This window comes from Trachypithecus francoisi, unplaced genomic scaffold (assembly GCF_009764315.1).
Source record: "Trachypithecus francoisi isolate TF-2019V2 unplaced genomic scaffold, Tfra_2.0 Lachesis_group12, whole genome shotgun sequence".
NCBI lineage: Eukaryota > Metazoa > Chordata > Mammalia > Primates > Cercopithecidae > Trachypithecus > Trachypithecus francoisi.
The window spans coordinates 62,051,496-62,076,291 of NW_022681457.1; the positions used below are offsets into that span (position 1 = coordinate 62,051,496).

Here is a 24,796-nt window from a genome sequence, read left to right on the forward strand (position 1 = left end):
TTAGACACGCCCTGCAACTAAGGATCCCTCCCAGTGAGTTCCTGCCACGCTTCCTTGGCGATGGGCTCGTGGGGCAAGGCTGCTCCCGCTCCCAGTGGAAGGGGGCTTGGTGTGTGCCTGTGCAGGGCCCGCCCTCCCATGGGTCACCTTGGGCCAGGAACACGAGCCCGCTGATGATGATGATGGCTACGATCACCAGCTTGGCCGCGGTGAAGATGTTCTGGACGTAGCTTCCCAGCCGCACGCTCAGTGAGTTCACCATCGTGATGAACACTGGAAGGGTGGGGGCAGTTTCTGCATTTATGGTTTTCAACAAAGCCCTGGAGAGAGTCTCCTTTCTTCTATATATTTTTTAATTTTTTATTTTTAATTTTATTTTTTTGAGATGGAGTCTCACTGTGTCACCCAGGCTGGAGAGCAGCGGCATGATCTCAGCTCATGATCTCAGCAATCTCTGCCTTCCCGGTTCAAGCAGTTCTCCTGCCTCAGACTCTTGAGTAGCTAGGACGACAGGTGCATACCACCAGCACTGGCTAATTTTTGTATTTTTAGTAGAGAGCTTGTCTGGAGGTTCTAAAGGGGGAGCGCAGCTACTCATATACCCTTGACCAAAGACCAGTCCTCCTCTATCGGAGATGGTCATCCTCTTCGACCAAGCACACAGCTTCAGGAGGGATGCACGTGGAGCAGTGAGGGAGGAAGGGGACACCAGCCTAGCCGGCCAGATCACCTGAATCAACCCTGGCGATCAGTGGGGCGACAAATGTCCCTGCCAGATCGCCCTCACATCCAATTTTTGTAATTTTATTTTTATTTATTTATTTGAGATGGAGTCTCACTCTGTCGTCCAGGCTGGAGTGCAAAGGCACAGTCTCGGCTCACTGCAACCTCCACCTCCCGGGTTCAAGTAATTCTCCTGCCTCAATCTCCCCAGTAGCTGGGATTACAGGCACATGCTATCCCCCCAGCCCCTCAGCCCCCCCACCCCACCCTGCTAATTTTTGTATTTTAGTAGAAATGGGATTTTGCCATGTTGGCCAGGCTGGTCTCGAACTTGTGACCTCAAGTAATGCACCTGCCTTCGCCTCCCAAAGTGCTAGGATTACAGGCGTGGGCCACCACACCCAGCCACTTTTATTTTATTTTTTGAGACAGGGCCAAGGCTCAAGTGATCCCCCCTCCTCAGCCTCCCAAATAGCTGGGACTCCAGGTGCATGCCACCACACCCAGCTAATGTTTTTATTTTTTGTAGAGGCAAGGGTCTCACTGTGTTGACAGGGCTGATCTCAAACTCTTGGCCTCAAGCGATCCTCCCACCTCAGCCTCCCAAAGTGGTGAGATTCCAAGCACGCTAATTTTTGTATTTTAGTAGAAACAGGCAGCACGCCTGCTGCCCACCCCGGCTCCCCCATCAGCCACATTATCTCCCAAATTCCAAGAGGGCAGATCCCAACATGGGAGTTTAAGGACCTTTTAAATGAACCTGGAGATGACCTTTGAAATTTAGCCGGGCTGCCTCAGATGGCGAAAAATTATCAGGGCATGGTAAGCAGCGTCCAGAGTAGCTGGGATTACAGGCATGTGCCACCATGCCGGGGGAAGAAGCTGGGCCCTGAGCCATGGCTCTGCCCTGCAGGACAGCCAGCGGCACCCCTCCCTGCAGCCCCCGTGGGCCTGGGGGTCCCCAGCGTGCGGCACCCACAGATACCGCCAAGGCTGACGCCAGGCCCTGCCTGGCCTCTCGCCAGACTCCAGCTCACTGGGAAGGAGCGGAGGGCGGGGGTCCCCGGACACCCTCTGTGCCCGGTCTTTTCTGACCCCCGCCCTGGGCTCGGGTACTCACCGATGGCGGCAGCGGCCAGGCATTTCACAACAATGACAGGAGGTTTGCAGCCCACGTAGAAGGGCGTGCACACATACTCGGAGAAGCTGAGGGAGATGATGGCGAAGGACGAGGGCTTCATGACCATCAGGCTGACCCAGGAGAAGAGGTAGGCGGGGATGGGCCCGTAGGCCTCCATCAGGTAGGGATACTCGCCCCCTGACTTGGTGATCATCGTGCCAAGTTCCGCAAAGCACAGGGCGCCTGGAATGCAGAGAGGAAGGGCCCATAGGACCCTTGTGAAGCACTGCTCCAGCCCCAGGGAGCTTTCCTCCCGCCGGGGGCTGCACTCGTATGGAGGGGCCCACCGTGGTCCGCCCTCACTGGACGGCCCTGAGCTCCAGCTGTTGGACATTCAGTCCAGCCTGATGTACACCTGTTTGCCACACATGTGCCAAGAGGGACACCGACAGGGTGAGGGCTGAACAGGTAGCGCCTGCCTAGCGTGCCCCTACATGCTTCGGAGGCTGCATCAAGGAGCCAAGTCTCTTTACCCAGCATCGCGAGGACCCCGCAAACCGCCCATATGATGAGGCAGGGCCCCACGGCTTCCGTGTTGCTGAGCACAGACTTGGGGGAAATGAAGATCCCAGAGCCAATGATGGTGCCCACGATGATGCAGATGCCACTGATGAGGCCCAGCTAGGTGTGGAGGAAGGAAGAGCATGTTAGTGCCATGCCTGGACCCAGCCCAGACCAGGTGCCACCCTGCCTTGGTACGGCCAGGGCAGCCCCAGCCAAAACCCATGCTCCAAGCGCTTCCACCCTGAGCAGCTGCCCTGGCAACACTGGGGCACTGCTCCCGGAGCTTTGCTTATGTTAACGTGATTAATTCTCTGACAGCCCGGTGAGCTGGCCACACGGTACCACCCTCATGGTACAGAGGAGGACGCTGAGGCACAGAAAGGTTAGGAGGCTCTCCAGGGTTTACAGCTAGAGAGGGGTAGACCTGGCTCAGGTTCCCCGTGCCTAACCATGATCCTGTGCCCTCAATGAAAAGACTGACTTGGCGACAGTTTGCCAATGAGAAAGGCCCTCGGGATATGCCTCTGAGCTGGGCAGAGGAGAAAGGAGTGCACCACCAAAGCAGAGGGAAGTCAGGGCCTAGAGTCCTGGCCAGAGGCTCCAAGCAGGGTGAGCAACGGAGGCCTCCCAGAAACAGAAACATTCGGGGACTGTGAACTTTCTGGGTGCCACTTTCTTTTATCTTATTTTTATTTACTTATTTATTTAGAGTCAGATCTCTCTCTGTCGCCCAGGCTGGAGCACAGCGGTGAGATAATAGCTCACTGCAGCCTCAAACTGCTGGCCTCAAACAATCCTCCCAACTCAACCTCCCAAAGCGCTGGGATTGCAGGCGTAAGCCACCATGCCTGGCCCAGTGCCATTTGCTAGGATGTGAGCTTTCTAAGAACAGAACCCAGCTCAAAGAGACACCGGATGGTTCCATTCCTGTGAAGTTCAAGAACAAGTGAAACTAATCCGCGGCCATAGGAATTCAGGGCTGGGGCTGCCCAGAAAGGGGCAGGAGGGAGATTTCTGGGGTGGTACATCTGTCAAAACTCACCAAACTCAGCACCAAAGATCTGTACATTTCGGCCAGGTGCGGTGGTTCATGCCTGTAATCCCAGCACTTTGGGAGGCCAAGGCAGGCGGATCACCTGAGGTTGCAAGTTTGAGACCAGCCTGGCCAACATGGAGAAACCCCGTCTCTACTAAAAAATACAAAAATCAGCCAGGCATTCTGGTGCACGCCTGTTCCTAGCTACTCAGGAGGCTGAGGCAGGAGAATCTCTTGAACCCCGCGAGACGGAGGTTGCAGTGAGTCACTGCACTCCAGCCTGGGTGACAGTGAGACTCTGTCTCCAAAAAAAAAAAACCTGTACATTTCACTGTATGTAAATTACACACCAATCAAGGAGGGAAAAAAAGTCCAACTCAAGCCCTACTCATAACACCGGTCCTCAGAAGCAGCCCCCAGCCAGATCGCCAGAGCCTGAAGTTTCCAGCGCCCGTGTTCACCTGTCTGAGAAGAGGCTGGGCTTGGAGTCAGATCACAGGGGATGAGGGGCTCCCAGCTGCAGGCTGCCACCCTGGGGACTCTGCGCACACCAGTGGGATCCCTGGGGAGCAGCGTCAGCTTTCAGGACGCACTTCTAGGACAGGGCTCAGCTCTCCTCCTCATCTCAGCCCTGCCCAGGACTGGTGGTTTGGCTCCAGAATCCTCCCTCCTGCTGAGGGACTGCCTGGGTTCTGATGTGGGTGAGGTGTGCATTCACCCTGAAGCTGCCTGACTGAGGGGTAGACCCAGCTCGGATTTTCGGTTTTTAGAGTCAGGGTCTTGCTCTGTCCACCCAGGCTTGGAGTGCAATGGCGCAATCACGACTTACTGCAGCCTCGATTTCCTGGGCTCAAGTGATCCTCCCTCCTCAGCCTCCCAAAGTGCTAAGGTTACAGGCGTGTGCCGCCACACCTGTCCCCAGCTCAGAAGACACATCTGGGGATTTCTCAGCTGTGCTCTGTGGCCACTGGGCCCAACAGGGTTCCAAGAGGCCCTTGCTGAGATCAGGCCTGAGACTGGCCGAGAGGGAGAGGGCTGCAGCCCATCGTCTACCTCCTGGGGACCCCAGTCCCAGGCCAAGCCATTCAGGCCATAGCCAGCCTCCTGGTCAAGTCCTAAAGCCTTGGTGCAGTCCCTCCTCCATCCCCTCTGCTGCCAGGCATGGGAGCTCTCGGAGGCCCCACCCACACCTCTGCCCTGGAAGTGGAAACCATCCTGGGTTTGCCTGGGGCTGCCTTTCCTCCTCCTAGGAGCCTAAAGCCCTCCCCGCCCCTCCATGCTCAGCACCTGCTGCTCCCAACTGCCTGGGACTGCCATGGTGTGCGTGTGGAGCTCCTTTCTGCCTTCCCCACAACTCCAAACTCCCTTCCCCTCCAGGCCCAGGGCCAGCCCCAGCTGCTCACTGCAGCCCAACTCAGAGCGGCCATCCCTGGTAGATGCCTCTAAGACAGAACAGGCTATACTGGGGGCAGTACTTGCCATCACTACAGCCATTCAGACATAAGAGGGACAGGCATTTAGAGGGGACCCAACCATCAGAACGCCCTCTCTGGCTGGGCACAGTGACTCACGCCTATCATCCCAGCACTTTGGGAGCCCGAGGTGGGAGGATGGCTTAAGCCCAGGAGTTCCAGACCACCCTTGGCAACACAGTAAGACCCTGCCTCTACAGAAAAAAATTTTTTGAAAAGTTAAAAATTTGGTAGGGCATTGTGGTGCACCCCTGTAGTCCCAGCTGCTCCAGAGGCTGAGGCAGGAGGATCGCTTGAGCCCAGGAGGTCGAGGCTGCAGTGAGCTATGATTGCACCACTGCACTCCAGCCTGGGTGACAGAGCAAGACCCTGTCTCTAAATTTTTTTTTTTTTTTAATTTTTAAAAAGAAGGCCCTTTCTGACCATTCCTGGAAAGGCCATTAGTTTGAACAAAAATACTGGCCCCTCTAGACATTTGCCCAACACACAAAAGCACCCAGGTTTGAACTTAATATGTGGTCCAGGCAAGTTGGCTCACGCCTGTAATCCCAACACTTTGGGAGGCCGAGGTGGGCGGATCTCTGGCGACCAGGAATTGGAGGCCAGCCTGGCCAACATGGTGAAACCCTGTCTCTACTAAAAATACAAAAATTAGCCAGGCGTAGTGGCACATGCCTGTAGTCCCAGTACTCAGGAGACTGAGGCAGGAGAACTGTTTGAACCCAGGAAGCAGAGGTTGCAGTGAGCTGAGATCATGCCACTGCACTCCAGCCTGGGCGACAGAGCAACACTCTGTCTCAAAAAAAAAAAAAAAAAAAAAAATGCAGCCGGGTGCTGTGGCACACACCTGTAACCCCAGCACTTTGAGAGGCCGAGGTATGAGGATCACCTGAGGTCCAGGAGTTCGAGACCAGCCTGGCCAACATGGCGAAACCCCATCTCTACTAAAAATACAAAAATTAGCTGGGTATGGTGGTGGGCGCCTGTAATCCCCGCTACTCAGGAGGCTGAGGCAGGAGAATCCCTTGAACCGGGGAGGTGGAGGTTGCAGTGAGCCGAGGTGGCGCCACTGCACTCCAGCCTGGACGACAGAGCAACGCTCCATCTCAGAAAAAAAAAGAATATACAGAGTTCCCTGGCAAGAGGGAAAGAGGCAAGTCCAGAGATTGTCCCTTTAAAGATGTAATTCACAAATCAAAGAGCACATCTTCTGCCGTATCACTAGGGATTGGCCCGGATTTCACCGCCTGCGCCCCTCGTTTAGACGCCCTTGCCTAACCTGCAAAGGGCCCACCCCGCCAGAGACCGTCTTACCTCCTTTTGGAGAGTGGTAGTCTTGGGCTCTTGGCTCTGGACCGACTTCTCATCCTCTCTCCGCTTTCTCAGGCCAGTATCCCCCATGTTTCCTCCTGCTGGTTCCAGGAGACTGCAAGGAAGGCGCACAGCTGAATCTTGGTTCAGTAGCAGCAGACAAGATGCAAGTGCAAGCTCGGCCTGGACTAGGGGAGCTGGCTCCAAAACCACAGTGTTGGTTACTGCCACAGGCCGGGGGCCGCTGCCAGTCCTGCAGGGCTCACCACGCGCTGGGCCCCAGAGTCAAAGTCAGTCATTAACATTGTCCGGGCAGGGGAACACAGCTCCCCGCTGCTCTCCAAAGCTCAGCTGCTTGCTTAGCTTTCTCCCAGACAGGCCCCGGGAGCCTCCTGGCCCACGTGCCTGTGCCTTGAAAGTTATTCTACCTCCGTGGTCCAACTTCATTTTTTTTTCAAAAGTAAAAAGAAATATTGAACAACATCCTGGGCTGGGCACAGTGGCTCAGGCCTGTAATCTCAGCACTTTGGGAGGCCAAGGTGGGCGGATCACTTGGGACCAGGAGTTTGAGACCAGCCTGGCCAACATGGCAAAACCCCGTCTCCACTAAAAATGCAAAAAAAAAAAAAAAATTAGCTGGGCGTGTTGGCAGGTGCCTGTAATCCCAGCTACTCCGGAGGCTGAGGCAGGAGAATCACTTGAACCTGGGAGGTGGGGGTTGCAGTGAGCCAAGATCGTGCCACTGCACTCCAGCCTGGGCCACAGAGCGAGGCTGTTTCAAAAAAATAAAATACCAAAAATTAAAAAATGAAAATATTGTGGAATGTATTTATGAGAATCAAGTCCAGGTAAGGAGTGTTTGTCTTATAATTCCTTCCCAAGATTAAAGGCCCTCCCCTACATCACAGATCCACAATACAATACGGTTACTTTTTCTTTGTACTTTTTAAATTTTTACAATTTTTTTTGTAAAGACGTGAGTCCCGCTATTTGCCCAGGCTGGCCTCCAACTCCTGGGCTCAAGCAGTCCTTCCACCCTGGCTTCCCAAAGGGCTGGGATTTCAGGGGTGAGCCACCGCGCCTGGCCAGGTACCTTTTCATTAAGTGATGAAAGGAATGAAAACATTGCCGAGGAAACGCAGTTCCAGACTGAATTAGGAGATAACCATGCACCACTGTACCCTCTCTCTAAATAAACTCTCTGTCCAGGCTCCGGCCAGGAGAGCCATGAGCCTTTCTATCATCCACTGACCTTACCTTCCTCCGCGACCCTGCAGAGCCGGAGGAGCTGCGGCCCAGCTGACTGCCCGTGCCTGCACGGTCCAACCCTAGGAATGGCCATGTCTTGTGCCCAGGAGTGAAGGAACTCCAGAAGGTACAGAGGTCAATAAGGGTAATTATTAAACACCTTTTTTTTTTGTTTTGTTTTGTTTTGTTTTAGCCATGAAGCTTAGATACACCACACAAAAAGGGGAGGGTCAGGCAGACCAATTTCTCTCCAAAAACGTTTTTGTTTTGTTCATTTGTGTCTAGATCAGATTATTTTTTTAAAACCAGATGGTCTCGAATCGTCTGCACTTTTTACCTAAAGATAAAATAAATTATGCCTTCTTTTATCTTTGGGAATCAGAGGAGATAAACTTTGGAACCAATTCTCTAATTGCTTTAATAGGCTATATTTAAAACCCAAGTCAGGCAGCTTAAACAGGAACTGCTGTGTGTGTGTAACTCAGCTGTTGGTCAGTTTCCTCCCCGCCCAGGAAATTCCCCCAAGCCCCAGGGCCTGCCTCTGGCTGAGCAGGTGAGAGCGGTTGAGCCCATCCCACTCCTCTTTACCAGTGATGGGGCTTCACCACTTGGAATCACGAGCAGGCCTGAGGCAATGCAGGCCCCCACATCCTCCCTGCATCTGTGGCCAAATGCCCGTCAGGTTTGGCTGTGGTGCTGTTCACATAGCCATGTCCTGGCTCATCAGACACAAGGGACACAAAACCTTCCCCATCGGGGAAACAGAGGCCTATGGGGGGACAGGAAACACATGGCCAGGAAGCTCCAGTCCCCTTCCAGGGCTGCCAGGATCTGGATGTCTCCGGGAGGGAGCAGAGGTTCTCCCGCGCTGCGATTGGACCTAGGTTCAGGCGGCAGCCTCAGAGGTCAGCACTAAGCCCTGTCAGATAGGGAGGAAGCACCTTACGAGACAGGCAGGAGGACAGCCTGGCACAGCATAAGCACTGTGTGTGAAGCATTGTAGCTGTTATCTTCAGCCAAAACTTTGGTAGCTTTGCCTCGGGGCAAACCTAACTGCATCCCAGATATTATTGGATGGAAGCAAAGGTCAGGGGTGGAAGGAGCTGGGCCAGGCTCTGGGGGTCAGTTTGGGAGCAGTTTGGGGCAAGCAGGCCTGAGAGAGGCACAGGTTTCTCTCAAAGCCGTCTGCAGAGCACAGGGACCCTTGGTGTCCCAGAGACAGGGTCCTGATTTAGAAGTTCATCATCTCCCATCTTGGGAGGGCACAGCCTGTTTACCTGCCTGCCATGCCCAGAGCCCTGAGCAGAGAGGCTGGAGAGTAGAAGCCAGGGGCTGGCGGCAGGTCCTGCCACCCCAGACAAAACCTGCCCACAGGCTTGCTGGGGTCACTCCTCCTAATGCTGCAGCCTCGTCATAGCACCTGGCACATCCATGTTTGCAAAACACCACAGAATACTCCCTGGGGAAAAGTGCTCCTGGCGGGCTGACAGGAGACCACATGAGGAGGTCAGGGTGGGGCAGTGGTCCCCTGCTGGGGCCAGACACCAGACATCCCTGCAACCTCACCCACTACCCACATGGGCTCAGGTCTGAATCTGCAAAGCGGGGCTAGCAACAGGCGCCTCCTCATGGAACACATTGAACTTGCGTGTTCCATGAATGTCCAGGACCAGCCCACTGGTCTTTCTGGGCCTCTGCCAAGTGCCGAGTTTGGAACTTTGGGGTGTGAGGGTCCTTTGTTGTCAGAAACCTCCACTTCAGTTCATTTTGGGTCCAAGGTGAGCATTTCTTTTTTTTTTTTTTTTGAGACGGAGTCTCACTCTATCACCCAGGCTGGAGTGCAGTGGCGGATCTCAGCTCACTGCAAGCTCTGCCTCCCGGGTTCACGCCATTCTCCTGCCTCAGCCTCCGGAGTAGCTGGGACTACAGGCGGCCGCCACCTTGCCCGGCTAGTTTTTTGTATTTTTTTTTTTTTTAGTAGAGACGGGGTTTCACCGTGTTAGCCAGGATGGTCTCGATCTCCTGACCTCGTGATCCGCCAGTCTCGGCCTCCCAAAGTGCTGGGATTACAGGCTTGAGCCACCGCGCCCAGCCCATGGTGAGCATTTCTTAAGCCTGTTTCTTAAAGTTGTGTTTGTCACCCCAGTCCCACCCTCTCCTTCCCTTGAATACACAGAAAGTATTCAAGTAATTCTCTTTTTTTTTTTTTTTTTTGAGACGGAGTCTCGCTCTGTAGCCCGGGCTGGAGTGCAGTGGCCGGATCTCAGCTCACTGCAAGCTCCGCCTCCCGGGTTTACGCCATTCTCCTGCCTCAGCCTCCCGAGTAGCTGGGACTACAGGCGCCCGCCACATCGCCTGGCTAGTTTTTTTGTATTTTTTTTTTTTTTTGAGACGGAGTCTTGCTCTGCCGCCCAGGCTGGAGTGCAGTGGCCGGCTCTCAGCTCACTGCAAGCTCCGCCTCCCGGGTTCACGCCATTCTCCTGTCTCAGCCTCCCGAGTAGCTGGGACTACAGGCGCCCGCCTCGTTGCCCGGCTAGTTTTTTGTATTTTTTTAGTAGAGACGGGGTTTCACCGTATTAGCCAGGATGGTCTCGATCTCCTGACCTCGTGATCCGCCCGTCTCGGCCTCCCAAAGTGCTGGGATTACAGGCTTGAGCCACCGCGCCCGGCTTTTTGTATTTTTTTAGTAGAGACGGGGTTTCGCCGTGTTAGCCAGGATGGTCTCGATCTCCTGACCCCGTGATCCACCCGTCTCGGCCTCCCAAAGTGCTGGGATTACAGGCTTGAGCCACCGCGCCCGGCCATATTCAAGTAATTCTCATAAGCTCTTCCTCATGGAAAATAATACAGATTTGATTTAAAAAGCAAAATTTTCCTCAGTTCTTGAAGACTATTGGTTCATTGTGTATCCAGTGCTTCTGCCATGTGGCTAAAGTTTCACCTCCCTGCTGTCAATTTTTTTTTTTTTTTTTTTTAGATGGAGTCTCACTCTGTCGCCCAGGCTGGAGTGCAGTGGCTTAATCTTGGCTCACTGCAACCTTGCCTCCTGGGTTCAAGTGATTCTCCTATCTCAGCCTCCTGAGTAGCTTGGATTACAGGCATCCACCATCATGCCTGGCTAATTTTTGTATTTTTAGTAGAGATGGGATTTCACAATGTTGGCCAGGTTGGTCTTAAACTCCTGACCTCAAGTGATCCGCCTCCCTCGGCCTCCCAAAGTGCAAATCCTACTGTCATTTTTACCATTTTATCTATTCTGTGAGACTGAGTCTTGCTCTGTCACCCAGGCTGGAATGCAGTGTCATGATCTCAGTTCACTGCAACCTCCACCTCCCAGGTTCAAGCGATTCTCCTCCCTCAGCCTCCCGGGTAGCTGGGACTACATGTGTGATACCACACCTGGCTAAGTTTTGTATTTTTAGTAGAGACGGGGTTTCACCATGTTGGCCAGGCTGGTCTTGAACTCCTAACCTCAAGTAATCCACCCGCCTCAGCCTCCCAAAGTGCTGGGATTATAGGCGTGAGCCACCACGCCCGGCCAACCACTCTATTGACCTTCACTTTCAACCCGTGCTTCTCCCTTCTGATTGCAAAAATGCTTGCAGGTTGAAGATCTTCACACCATCTGCACTTTATCTTATATTTGGTGCATATTTGGTTTCAGTTGGGGAGGGTAAAATGCTTCCCTCCAGCCTTCTGGGTTCTTTGGTTGGGCTTCAAATTGAGGCCAGTGGGAGGAAAACTGTTTTAATTATGTGTATATGCAACAGAGTCCCACAAAACAAGAGACTTGAAGAAGGGCCAGATGACTAAACCCTATATAGCATTCTGAGCTATATAAGGATTAGGGGCTTGGGGCTTCTGGGGCAGGTAGGGACTAGTAATGGAATGGTGAGGCTCGGAGGAAATGCATGGCAAATAAAGGTCGTCTTGTTATGCAGATATAAGTCTCTCAGGTAATAAAAGTTGTCTCTTCCTGGTACAGATACTTGTACTAATGTAGATTTCCTTCATGACATAAATTTATTTTGCAAAGGGCAGCTTTTCAGAGATATACCTGTTGTGTTTGCAGTTTCTCAGAATAACCAGCTCAAAATATTCCAAATAAGTATAATTTGGGGTGATATATATCTGGTCTCCTACAGTCGTATTTTGGGGGTGCTGTGTCCTGAGCCCCAATATTTCCTTCTCCTGTGATGGTTTGTATTTGAGACAGGGTCTCTTGTTCCCAGGCTAGAGTGCAATGGCGTGATCATGGCTCGCTCCAGCCTTGACCTCTTGGGCTCAAGGGATCCTCCCATTTCAGCCTCTCAAAGTGCTGAGATTACAGGCGTAAGCCATTGCACCTGGCCTCCTGTGACGGTTTTAAAGATGTCTTTAATCCCATAGTGTCAGTCTGCACAGCCTCTGGGCTGCCCAGCTGGGCGCCTTGTTCTCTAATTCACTGTCCTCATGACAGAGGCAGGGTCTTGGGCACACATTCAGGCAGAGGCTGAATCTTCCTCTACCACTGAAAGCTTGTTCCAGACCTGCCTTCAAGTTTTCACTTTCTCTTATTCATGAAGTTCATTTGGTCTTATATTCCCTCCCACTGCTGCTGACAGTAGCACTTGGGGATTTGGAGGGGGACCCAAAAGACAGAAATAACTGGCAAACTACCACAGATAGAAGAGGTGTTTGTTCCCTTACTGCCTGAATTCCAACCAGAAGAACTTGTGATGAGTTAGCGATGTGCAAAGCCTTTCAATGTCAGGGACGTGCTGTCTAGCCATAAAACAATTAGCAAGGGAAGCATAAACATAATTTCAAAACACTTATCTAGGAACAATCTATATATATCCAACAACTACTGGAATAGTACAATTCTGCCTTCGAACTTTGTCCATCATTTTTCTGTGTTCCAAGTAATATGGTTTTTCATAAAATAACCTGCCTGGGGAAGCCAGTGCAGTTGCAGCATGCTGTCAAAACACAACTTCCCATCCTGCTCCCTTCCCCACTGACCTTGTCACTATTCATGGTTGCTGCCCCTTTTCTCAACTATGGTGGCCACGCATGATGAAAGTTGTGATCGCTGCTGAGGTTGAGGAAAGAGGGTTCTGTGTCATCAAACATCTTTAATAAAGGGTTACTAGGCCGGGCGCAGTGGCTCACGCCTGTAATCCCAACACTTTGGGAGGCCTAGGCGAGCAGATCATCATGTCAGGAGATCGAGACCATCCTGGCTAACACAATGAAACCCCGTCTCTACTAAAAATACAAAAATTAGCAGGGTGAGGTGGCGGGCGCCTGTAGTCCCAGCTACTCGGGAGGCTGAGGCAGGAGAATGGCATGAACCCAGGAGGCGGAGCTTGCAGTGAGCTGAGATGGCGCCACTGCACTCTGGCCTGGGCGACAGAGCAAGACTCTTGTCTCAAAAAAAAAAAAAAAAAAAAAAGTTACTATTTTGTTGGGCCAGGTGCTGTGGCTGTGCACCTGTAATCACAGCACTTTGCGAGACTGAGGCAGGGGGATTGCTTGAGGCCAGGAGTTTGAGACCAGCCCAGGCAACACAGCAAGCCCGTCTTTACGAAAAGAATTTAAAAATATTATCCAGGCATGATGGTGTGCACCTATAGTCCCAGCTACTCTTGGGAGGCTGGGGTGGAAGGACTGCTTGAGTCCAGGAGTTCAAGGCTGCAGTGAGCTATGATCATGCCACTGGACTCCAGTCTGGGTGACAAATGGAGACTCTAACATAGGGAGTTACCATTTTTTGTAATCTCGTTTCTGTCTGCCCAGCATCCACAACTTGGGGGAACTGTCCCTTTCTGTGGGGCACTTGTGCGCTACCAACCAAAGGACCTCACTTCTCTGGCCACACAGGAGGGCTCAGGGCATCAGGTCAGCCAAGAAGCCATTATCTCAGGATTTGCTACCTGAGTGAAGCACAGGGTAGGCTGATGGTGTTCAACTACTGAGACCCCCAACTACTAAGACCCCTGCCCCAAGGCTATTCTGGCTTCTGTCCTTCTCAAAACATGGTGGAAGCCACTGAGTGTACATTTCCAAAATATTTCCTTCTTTCCCTTAACATTGGGCAATATAGTTTCTGTTGCTTGCAACCCAGCCCTGGTATGCTACATATATTACACACGGACCCTTCACTTTCAAAGAATTATTGTTTAATGAAATACCCAGGACCCTCCTGAGCAGGTGAAATAGATGCTCCAGGCTCCTGATGACCCGAGGCGGCAATGCTCTCACCTCAGTGCACTCTTCCTGTCTCATCTATACCTTCTGTAGAGTGCTGATACACAGGTGGACTGGGGAACAAGGGGATGGGGGCCCAGAGCACCCAGCACAGACGCAGGGAGCCAGCCTGGGTCCTCAGCAGCAAGTGGCATGCCCAGTTCCAGGAAACAGCCACATGCACTCTGTAGGTCTGAAGTCTCCGTAGCCCAGCCTGGTCCTCACTACCTCTGTCCTATTGTTTGCAGACACTGGGCCTGCAAAGCAGCCAAGCAGGGCCCTGCAGGTGAATATCAACTTCAAAACCACCCTTCTCCTTTCCCCCAACACCTTCCCACCCAGCCCACCCCTAGTCAAAAATGAGGAAAAGAGCCGAGCCTGAGGCTGGGCGCGGTGGCTCACACCTGTAATCCTAGCACTTTGGGAGGCCGAGGTGGGCGGATCACTTGAGGTCAGGAGTTCGAGACCAGCCTGGCCGACATGGCAAAACCCTGTCTCTAGTAAAAATAAAAAAATTAGATGAGCACGGTGAGACACACCCTGTAATCCCAGCTATTCCGGAGGCTGAGGTGGAAGAATTGCTTGAACCTAGGAGGCGGAGGTTGCAGTGAGCCGTGATCTCTCCACTACACTACAGCCTGGGTGACAGAGTGAGACTCTGTCTCAACTGAAAAAAAAAAAAAAAAAAAAAGCCGAGTCTGGGAGGCTGGAAGGGCAGCAGGTTTCCTGCCCAGCTTTGGGGCCATGGACTCACACCTTGAGAAAACCAAGAGAGAGACCCAGCAAGCTGCACCCATCCCCTCTCCCACTCCTGGCTGCAACCACTCCTTAGCTGTGGACCCCCGCTTAGCTGTGACCCAGCAGAGAGGTGCCACAAACCTGAGCACACTGAGCCCTCCCCATGCTGCCCAGCCAAGTTGTGAGTGGATGATGTTTCCAGTCTTACTCGAGAATTCAGATGTCAGCCCAGCCCCATCCCAAGAGGCTCAGGCTTCTGCTGTGGGATCTGTATCTGGCTCAAGCCCTCCCTGCTGGAAGAGCTGCCTGGGCCCAGGGAGGGCTCTCCTGAGCCACACACACTGGGGACTGTGCCTTTCACTCCCGCCGACGATACAGGTAGGGGAGGGGGTGAGGAGCCAGTGACAGCTGCGCTCCAGAGGCCAAACGCTAGGCCACCCTTGGCCTTAAATCTCTTTCCTCCCAACATAGTTACTGACACTACCAGCAAGCGCTGATGAGGGTGCAGAGGAACTGGAAATCGCGCAGAGCTTGGTGGTGGGAAAGTAAAATGACACAAACTCTCAGGAAGCAGGCCTGGGTGTTCTTTCTTTTTTAATTGTCTATGTAACAAAATTCACTGTTGTCACTGTTTTCCAGCATACAGTTCAGTGGCATTAAGGGCATTCAGGACAGCTCTCGTGACAGACTCACACCCACATGCACACCTGGTGCCCCAGCCTGCTTTCTCCACTGTCTCCATTTCCCCAGGGCTGCTTTTACTTTTCATTTTATTATTTTCGAGACAAGGTCTCACCCAGCTGCCCAGGCTGGAGTGCAGTGGCATGATCACGGCTCACTGCAGCCTCAACCTCCCAGGCTCAAGTGATCCTCCCACCTCGGCCTTCTGAGTAGCTGAAACCATAGGCGCCATCATCATGCCCAGGGCTGCTTTTAAAAAATGGCAAAGCCAGCAAGGCTAACTCGAGTGCCTGGGTCATGTTCTACAGCTGCTCGACCAGGAATCTTCCAGTGCCGTATGAAATCTTACAGGACCAAGAAAGAGAAGGGTTCCCTGCTCAGACAGGACACTTGCAGGGTGAAGGGAGGAGCCCCTCCCAGCAGACCCAGTTCTCCTCCGTGCAGCCCAGCCTCATTTCCTGCCCGACCTCTGGCCAAACCCCTCCTGCTGCTCTGAGTGCCTGCTGTGCTCCCGAGGGCCCTCTCCACCCTTCCGTAGCTTCTGAAACCCTGTCCACTCTGCAAGGGCCAGGGCGTGCCAGTCCCTCCCAGAAGTATGCCAATGTTTCTGTCCTTTCCTGGAACCTCACAAGCACCCTGGGTGCCTCTCTGCCTTGCCTGCCCCTCCCTCCTTGGCATCCTAGACTCGTGGCTTCTCCGCCCATTTCCTATGGCACCCAGCAGGAGGCTGGGCAGAAGATAGGGTCTGTGGGACGCCTGCCCTTGCCCTGGTCACAGTGCCATCCAGGAGTCCCCACCCTTGTAAAGTACGTTTGCACTGTGTGAAAAACTTAAAGCAGAAACGTAAGAACAGAAGTGGACACTTCTCCAAAGAATAAAATGTTTGCATAAAAGGCAGAAAGACAGGGATGTCAACAGTGGTTCTCTGGGTCACGATGGCGGCAGCTGCGTTCCTGCTGACAAGCACCCCTTCCCCCGCACAGCCACGCTGGGCTGCCGCCGCCTGTCAGCCTGTCTACAGGAGGCTGCAGAGTGGCCGTAAATGCCTTTGAAATAGCATCACAGTTATTTGTTAGGTCATCTCCTAGGGAGATGATACACAGTTTTCAAGCCCGGGGAGTCTTTCTACCGCTTGTGAAATAAAATTAAATTACAATGATTCAACTGTTGAACAAGTTTATAGAGTCGTAAAAGAACTATGACTTTCTGTCTCACCCTTCTGTCTGGCAATCAAAGATCACATGTAGAACTTCTACACGTGACTGAGGACCAGTACTGGGGCCTCCTTCCCACCTGAAACAAGGTGGGACTTCACCGCGAGGGGCTCTGAAAAGGAGATGCTATAGGGTGCCACCCCTGAGTCCCACAGATAGGGTCCTTTGTAGCCCAATGTCCCCAAGTCCCTCCCTGGGACTGAATGGTCCTGAGCGGCTGGGGTAATTTTCCTGAGGAGGTGGCACTCATCTAACACACACAGGATAGAACCATGGCCTCCTGGTATGTTTCTTGGTGGCAGTAGTGGGGCAGGGGCTCTACCTTAGCTCAAAGCCAGGGCTCTCATTACCTGGGTGGGAGGCTCTGTGGCTCCAGAATAAATTACCTTCCCAGACCAGGCGCAGTGGCTCATACCTATAATCCCAACACTTTGGGAGGCCCAGCAGGAGTATTGCTTGAGGCTAGAAGTTTAAGACCAGCTTGGGCAACATAGCAAGACCCCATCTCTTAAAAAAAAATTTTTTTTGAGACAAAGTCTCGCTCTTGTTGCCCAGGCTGGGGTGCAATGGTGTGATCTTGTTTCACCGCATCCTCCGCCTTCCAGGTTCAAGCAATTCTCCTGCCTCAGCCTCCCAAGTAGCTGGGATTACAGGCACCCACCACCACACCCAGCTAATTTTTGTATTTTTAGTAGAGACAGGGTTTCACCACTGTTGGCCAGGCTGGTCTCAAACTCCAGCCTCAGGTGATCCACCTGCCTCGACCTCCCAAAGGCTGGGATTACAGGAGTGAGCCACCATGCCTGTCCTACAAAAATTCTTTTTACAAAATTAGCCAGGCATGTTAGTGTATGACTGTCATCTCACCTACTCAGGAGGCTGAGATGGGAGGATCGCTTGAGACTGGAGGTCAAGGCTCTGGTGATTGCACCACTGCATTCCAGCCTGGGTAACAGAGTGAGACCCTGTCTCAAAACAAACAAACAAAAATAACAGCTAAACAAAAGAGAATAAAGTACCTGCTTAGGAAGATAGAGAAGGGCTAGGGGAGAAGGCAGAAAAGGTTTGTACAACTTAGAGGGCATGAACAGTAGCACCTTGTTTTGTTTTTTCCAAACAAGGAAAGTCCCCCAGAGCTCATGCACAGCTATCATGAGGGCCACTGCCATGGCCTGGCTCCTTCCCCATCTGACACGCGGCCCGAGGGCCCAGCTGCCTGCCCCATCTCTCCAGCGCTTCCCAGCTGCACATCTCGGAGCTGGAAGACAGGCCCGCTCAGCAGGCCGCCTACTCACCAGAGCAGTGGGTGTCACAGAGCTCGTCTCAGTGGCAATGTGGCCAGAGAACATGCCCTGGCTAAAACATACTTCAGCAGCACATTATTAAAATAAAGCACAATGGGCCGGGTGCAGTGGCTCACACATGTCATTCCAGCACTTTGGGAGGCCAAGGCAGGAGGACAGCTTGAGGCCAGGAGTTCAAGACCAGCTTGAGCAACATAGCAAGACCTCATCTCAACAAAAAAGAAAAAAATTAGCTGGGCCTGGCGGTGCACACCTGAGGTCCCAGCTACTCAGGAGGCTGAAGCAGAAGGATCTCAAACATGTTTGAGGCTGCCATGAGCTATGATTGCACCACTGTACAATTGCCTGGGCAACAGGGTGAGACCCGAGTTCTAAAAAAATAAAAATAAAAATAAAAATTTAAAAATAAAGCAAAATGTTATCAATGGATTAAACTATGAGACCATTTATTTCTTCCCTACCCCGCAGCGCTCAGTGGGCTTACGCACCTCTGGCTGCCACCGTGGGCTGCCCTCCAGGGAAGGCCTGTGTGAGGCAGACCTTTCAGGCCAGAGGAGCCTACACCACGGGCTCCTGCAGATTCTGGCAGGTGGGGGCAGGAGTCTTCAGGTCACAAGGGCGGACACCACAGCCATCCAGCAGGTCTGCCTGAGAGACGCCATTGAAGCTGGGGGCCACCAGAGCTCTGGGGGTGTCCCGCACGCCTGTCCTCGCGAGTGTGTCCTGGAGAAGTTCTCGGATTCTTCGGTTTTCCCTGAAGGTAGATTCCCAAATAACTTCAAGTTCACCTTCCATTTCTCTGAGGGAAATACATTTAAAATGGCACAATTTTAAAAACAGTGTAGAGCCCATATAAATCCCAAAGTAGGAAGAACTCAAAACAGAAGAATGCTAATGGCAGGGGATAGAGCCCTGGGTGCCTGAGTTCTGAAGCAAGAGCTCAGTGTGGACTGAAGCGGCCAGTGCCCTGGGAATGGGGAGCAGCAGGACAGCACAGGCTGGGGCTCAGTGTGGACCGAAGCGGCCAGTGCCCTGGGAATGGGGAGCAGCAGGACAGCACAGGCTGGGGCTCAGTGTGGACCGAAGCGGCCAGTGCCCTGGGAATGGGGAGCAGCAGGACAGCACAGGCTGGGGCTCAGTGTGGACCGAAGCGGCCAGTGCCCTGGAAATGGGGAGCAGCAGGACAGCACAGGCTGGGGCTCAGTGTGGTCCGAAGCGGCCAGTGCCCTGGGAATGGGGAGCAGCAGGACAGCACAGGCTGGGGCTCAGTGTGGACCGAAGCGGCCAGTGCCCTGGGAATGGGGAGCAGCAGGACAGCACAGGCTGGGGCTCAGTGTGGACCGAAGCGGCCAGTGCCCTGGGAATGGGGAGCAGCAGGACAGCACAGGCTGGGGCTCAGTGTGGACCGAAGCGGCCAGTGCCCTGGAAATGGAGAGCAGCAGGACAGCACAGGCTGGGGCTCAGTGTGGACCGAAGCGGCCAGTGCCCTGGGAATGGGGAGCAGCAGGACAGCACAGGCTGGGGCTCAGTGTGGACCGAAGCGGCCAGTGCCCTGGAAATGGAGAGCAGCAGGACAGCACAGGCTGGGGCTCAGTGTGGACCGAAGTGGCCAGTGCCCTGGGAATGGGGAGCAGCAGGACAGCACAGGCTGGGGCTCAGTGTGGACCGAAGCGGCCAGTGCCCTGGAAATGGAGAGCAGCAGGACAGCACAGGCTGGGGCTCAGTGTGGACTGAAGCAGCCAGTGCCCTGGGAATGGGGAGCAGCAGGACAGCACAGGCTAGGGCTCAGTGTGGAATGAAGAGGCCAGTGCCCTGGGAATGGGGAGCAGGAGGATGGCACTGGCTACACAGGCATTTCTCTTCCCTCTATGTTCTGCCCTTGACTTTGGCATCAGTGCAATCCCTGTTTTCTCTCAATAATGAACTTGGGTATGTCGAATAAAGAACTGTAGGAACTGCAGGGCTGGCCTTGGCCAGCCAGATGCTCTAGCACGATGGCCTGGCCGCAGGCACCCACACAGCCCCTCCTGTGTCCCCTCTGCTTGTCCACTGTGACCTGGCCAGCACTCAGCGACCTTCCACAGGTCTTGCGCTCCATACAGCCCAGAGCTAAGAGCAATTCAGGGGGTGAGGAGGGGGACCTGAGGAGATAGACTCATTGCCAAGATGGAGAAGACTGGCCTGGCCCATGTGCCGGGATGGGGAGGCCCTGAGGGGCCCAGGCTTGTGAGGCTGGAAAGAGCCACAGGGCAGCGTTTCCAGAACCAGGATGCAGCGTCCTGTGGTGTGCTGGGGAGACAGGACAGATGAAGGTGGCCATGTCCCCACAGGGCCACAGTCCACTGGGAACAGACCAGGATACCAGCCACACCTCACAAGGTGCTGAGCCCCACTGGGGAGTATGGCCAGGCTGGAGAGGCCAGCTCCTTCCCGGACACTGCCAGATGGTTCTGGAAAATGTTGGAAACTGGATTCGCAGGTGGACTTCACACCACGGTTTAAAGAGCAGGACAGTGAAGTTCAGGGAGGCCAAGAGATGTTCCCACTTGGCCAGAGTCACTTTTCTTGTGAACGTTCCTTCCTTCCAAGGCCCCTGATGCCCACTGTGTGGTGAGAACAACTTAATTAAACTATGTCTAAAAAAGCCCCAGCCTGGGCAACATGTGAGGCCTCATCTCTACAAAAAACTTAAAAATTAGCTAGGCCCACGTGGTGGCATGCACCTGTATTCCCAGCTACTCGGGAGGCTGAGGCAGAAGGATCACTTGAGCCCAGAAATTTGAGGCTGCAATGAGCTGAGATTGTGCCACTGTACTTTAGCCCGGGCAACAGAGCAAGACCTTGTATTAAAAAAAAAAAAAAAAAAAAAACCCAGACTTTGGTTTTCTGAAGATACTTGGTAAATTAAAGCAATCATGTTTAAATGTATGCTTGAACTTGAAAGAAAGAATAGGCAGTCTCTAGGGGCAGAAAAAATGAAGCCTAAACTGAAACCAAAGAGGCAGACAAAGTATCAGTTGCTTTGAGGACAAAAGTCAATGCCAAACCCTGGATGTTTGTAGACTGATAGATCATGCAGATCAAGAGTGACAGAAAATCTCAGGGCCTACTCTTGTCCAAGTTTCTCTTCCTACTAGAAGCGCTGTGAAGGTAGGTAAGTGGAGGATGTAAAGGACCCTCAAAGAAAGGAGGAGTGGGTGGGATACCTGCAGATCTTCAAAGGAAACCTGTTCTGAAAGGCCAGGCATCTCCTGGGGACCACAGCCACCGGCCTGCTCTCAAACGGATCTGGAGTGTGAGTCTACACTGTTCCCCATGAGTGGGGATCCCCAGGCCCTGACTGCAGTGAATGAAGAGTTGTAAAAAGTTGGGCACAGTGGCTTATGCTTGTAATCTCTGCTACTTGGGAAACTAAGGCAGGAGGATGGCTTGAGCCCAGGAGTTTGAGGCTGCAGTAAGCTATGATCACACCACTGCACTCCAGTCTGGGCAACAGGGTCAGACCCTGTCTGTAAGTAGTAATAATAATAATAATAATAGCAATAACAGAAATAAAATACCTAATCAAAAATTAATAAAATCTCTCAAGAAAATGAAACAAAACTGGCTCATGCCTATAATCCCAGCTATACTCAGGAGGCTGAGGTGGGAGAACCGCTTGTATCTGAGAGGTGGAGGTTGCAGTGAGCCGAGATCGTGCCACTGCACTCCAGCCTGGGCGACAGGGAAATGCTGTCTCAAAAAAATAAAATAAAAAGAAAATGAGACAAAATAAAAATATTAGCGAGATGGAAGGCAGCAGAAAAAAAGAGAAAGGCAATTACAGGTGTGCATTCATTCCAGAAGTCCAATTCAAACAAGAGGAATTTTTAAAAGAATAAAGAAAACGAGGAGCAAATAAACTCAAGACCAGTATTACATTCAGATAAGAGTAAAATGTAGACACAAAATTAAACAACGGAACAAATAAAACAGGCCCAGAGGGTTTTAGCAGAACCCTCAATCAAACATTCAGACATCCCCGCGGGCCATGGCACAGGGCGGACACCCCACCTGTTCTGCTGCAGCGCCTGGTCCAGCACCTCCTGCTTGTCCTTCAGCACCTGGTGCAGGTGCCGCATCTCCTGCCGGTACTGGGCTGTCTTGCCAGCGAAGTCCTCCTGCTGCTCCAGCAGACGGTGACTGATGTCCCCCAGCTTCAGTGCTGCCTGCTTCTTGTAGCCCTGGTCAGCAGAAGGACTCTGTGAGTGAGGGGCCGCTGCCAGGCCAGGGTGGACAGTGCCTCCTGGCTGCACTCCCTACCCACTCCTTGTGTGTCAGGGCCTTTTAAATCTAGTAACCCCAGATAAGCTTGATCTGGGAGGGCAAGTCTGGATGATAAAAGTCATAAAAAGTGATAAAAGAATTTCAGGTATAATAAAACTAAATTTTAATGTATATAAATCCTGGTTCTTTATATGCTATAAATAATGAAAACATAAAATATCACCATTGGGCACAGTGGTTCATGCTTGTAATCTCAGCACTATTAGAGGCTGAGGCAGGCAGATCACTTGAGGTCAGGAGTTCGAGACCAGCCTGGCCAACACGCTGAAACCCTATCTCTATTAAAAATACAAAAATTAGCCAGGAGTTGTGGCACATGCCTGTAGTCCCAGTTACTTGTGAGGCAGAGGTGGGAGGATAACTTGAACCCAAGAGGCGGAGGCTGCAGTGAGGGTGATCGCGCCACCACACTGTCTAGCCTGGGCGACACAGGGAGACTCTGTCTCAAAAAAAAAAAAAAAAATCACCATCACAGAACAAACTGGATGTTCTTGCAAATTAATCTACAACTGCATTTTTTCCAGGACTTTTATCCCTGCATCAACTGGTAGCCTAAGAACTAATGCTGCCACTGCTCAGCACTCTTTCACCTTGACAAGAAAGCCTCATTGAAGAATCCAACAAGGGCTGTCAGTCTCTGTCACCAAACAGACAGCTGAGATGAAAGCCCGTCATTTACTTTCCTTCTTTCAGTTTTACTGTATAGTACTGAAGGTTCTGAATTGTCCTGTGAGCATTTCTAAAATTCTTGTCACAGAGAGTCTGACATGTAGTTCCATAGACTCGTTTTTTTATAAGAAACTGACACTCAGTTTATACATCCTCTCTAACCCAAGAATTAGTACACAGTTTTTACACTTCCAAGTGAAACAACTTTTTTTGTTTTCTGCTTTTGCGTATTAATTTCTGGTTTTAATATTTGTGATCAACAAATGCTGGCTGGGTGGGATGGTTCACGCCTGTAATCCCAGCACTTTGGGAAGTTGAGGCAGGCGGATCACTTGAGGTCAGGAGTTTGAGACCAGCGTGGCCAACATGGTGAAACCCCGTCTCTACTAAAAATACAAAAACTAGCTGGGCGTGGTGGCGCATCTGTAATTCTAGCTACTCGGGAGGCTGAGGCAGGAGAATTGCTTGAACCTGGGAGGCGGAGATTGCAGTGAGCCAAGATCGCACCACTGTACTCCAGCCTGGGCGACAAAGTGAGACTCTGTCTCAAAACAAACAAACAAAAAACAAATGCCTACATTATTTCTACTTTAGGGATTTACTGAGGCTTTCTTTGTAGTCAAGCAATGATCAATTTTTGTGTCTTTTATATATATGTAAATATACCCTGTTGATTATGTTGTTAAATCTTCTATTTTCTCATTTTGTTTAATATCTTGATTGGTCTTGGATTAAGAGAGGTGGATTACAGCTCCTATTACCAAGTTTCCATTTTTCTTTGTATTTCCTGTAGTCTACATTCATAAATTTGCTGCTGTGTTTAGTGCATAGATATTCACAATTACTATAGATGATGATGATGATGATGATGTAGACAGGGTCTCACTATGTTGCCCAGGCTGGAGTGCAGTGGCTATTAACAGACCCGATCATGGTGCACTACAGCCTCGAACTCCTAGACTCATTCAAATGATCCTCCTGCTCAGCCTCCTGTGCAGGGACCCACACACCCAGCTCAGACTACATATTATTAACTGTAGTCTTTTAGTATTATAAAAATTTCTTTTTTTTTTTTTTTTTTTGGTGTCATTTAGTGCTTTTGGTCTGAATTCTATCTTAGCATATATCAAGATTTCGACCTTTGCTTTCTTTGCGTTTGCAGAAATCTGGGTTATCTCTACCCATCCTTTCAATTTAAATCCTTCACGAACACTTTGTTTTAGGCTGTCTCTTGGGTCTAGTGTGGAATAGCATTTTGCTTTATGAGCCAATCCAAAAAAATGTTGTTTTCCCTAATGGGTGAATTAAGCTAATTTACATTTACCTATAGGACAGATTTGTTTGGTCTCAATTTTGTTATTTTATGTTTGGCTGTTTTATCTACATATTTTTAAAAGATTTTAAACTAATGTAGTCTTTTTCTTTGCTTTTTTGCTGTTATAATTCTACCATTAAAAAAATTTTCTTTTAGAAACAGGGTCTTGCTCTATGCTCTGTCCCTCAGGCTGGAGTACAGTGGTGTGATCATAGCTCACTACAGCCTTAAACTCCTGAGCTCAAGATCCTCCCGCAGAGTTGGGACTACAGGCGCTGGCCATCAAGCCCAGCTAATTTTAAACATTTTTTTAGAGATGGGGTCTCTATGTTGCCCAGGCTGATCTTGAACTCCTGGTCTCAAGCAATCCTCCTACTTCAGCCTCCTGAGGAGCTGGGATTATAGGCATGCGCCACTCTGCCCAACTCTAATTCCACTATCTAGGAATAAAGCTCGATTCCTGTGGTTGGCTTTATTCTCTCTTTTTTTTTTTTTGAGACAGAGTCTCGCTCTGTCCCCCAGGCTGGAGTACAGTGGCCCAATCTCAGCTCACTGCAAGCTCCGCCTCCCGGGTTCACGCCATTCTCCTGCCTCAGCCTCCCGAGTAGCTGGGACTACAGGTGCCCACCACCACACCCAGCTAATTTTTTGTACTTTTAGTAGAGACGGGATTTCACCATGTTGGCCAGGATGGTCTTGATCTCCTGATCTCGTGATCCGCCCGCCTCAGCCTCCCAAAGTGAGTTGGCTTTATTCTTATACCTTTGTATGATATGTTCTTAGTCCCCTCTTTTTAGATCGTATCCATTGGTTCCCTAACAAAAGTAACAATACATTAGCTCAT

General features: G+C 51.6%; 2 protein-coding genes across 4 annotated transcripts in view; both read right to left on the reverse strand.

The window, feature by feature from the left end:
- Positions 1–7,989, reverse strand: part of SLC7A9 (solute carrier family 7 member 9) — a 32,419-nt gene extending 24,430 nt beyond the window's left edge. The window contains exons 1-5 of the mRNA XM_033225608.1: positions 7,484–7,989; positions 6,230–6,341; positions 2,377–2,524; positions 1,844–2,086; positions 148–273 (exon numbers count right to left, since the gene is read on the reverse strand). Of these exons, the coding sequence (XP_033081499.1) occupies positions 148–273; positions 1,844–2,086; positions 2,377–2,524; positions 6,230–6,316 (604 nt within the window). The 5' untranslated portion in view covers positions 6,317–6,341; positions 7,484–7,989. The remainder of the gene's footprint in view (positions 1–147; positions 274–1,843; positions 2,087–2,376; positions 2,525–6,229; positions 6,342–7,483) is intronic.
- A 7,031-nt stretch (positions 7,990–15,020) lies between these two features.
- The window catches only part of CEP89 (centrosomal protein 89), a 99,957-nt gene continuing 90,181 nt past the window's right edge, over positions 15,021–24,796 (reverse strand). For 2 of the 3 annotated variants that reach the window (XM_033225611.1, XM_033225610.1), the window contains exons 17-18: positions 21,696–21,865; positions 18,061–18,441 (exon numbers count right to left, since the gene is read on the reverse strand). In XM_033225611.1, coding sequence (XP_033081502.1) covers positions 18,201–18,441; positions 21,696–21,865 — 411 coding nt within the window. In that variant the 3' untranslated portion in view covers positions 18,061–18,200. Of the gene's footprint in view, positions 18,442–21,695; positions 21,866–24,796 lie in introns of all 3 variants that reach the window. The other variant, XM_033225609.1, reaches the window with a different exon arrangement.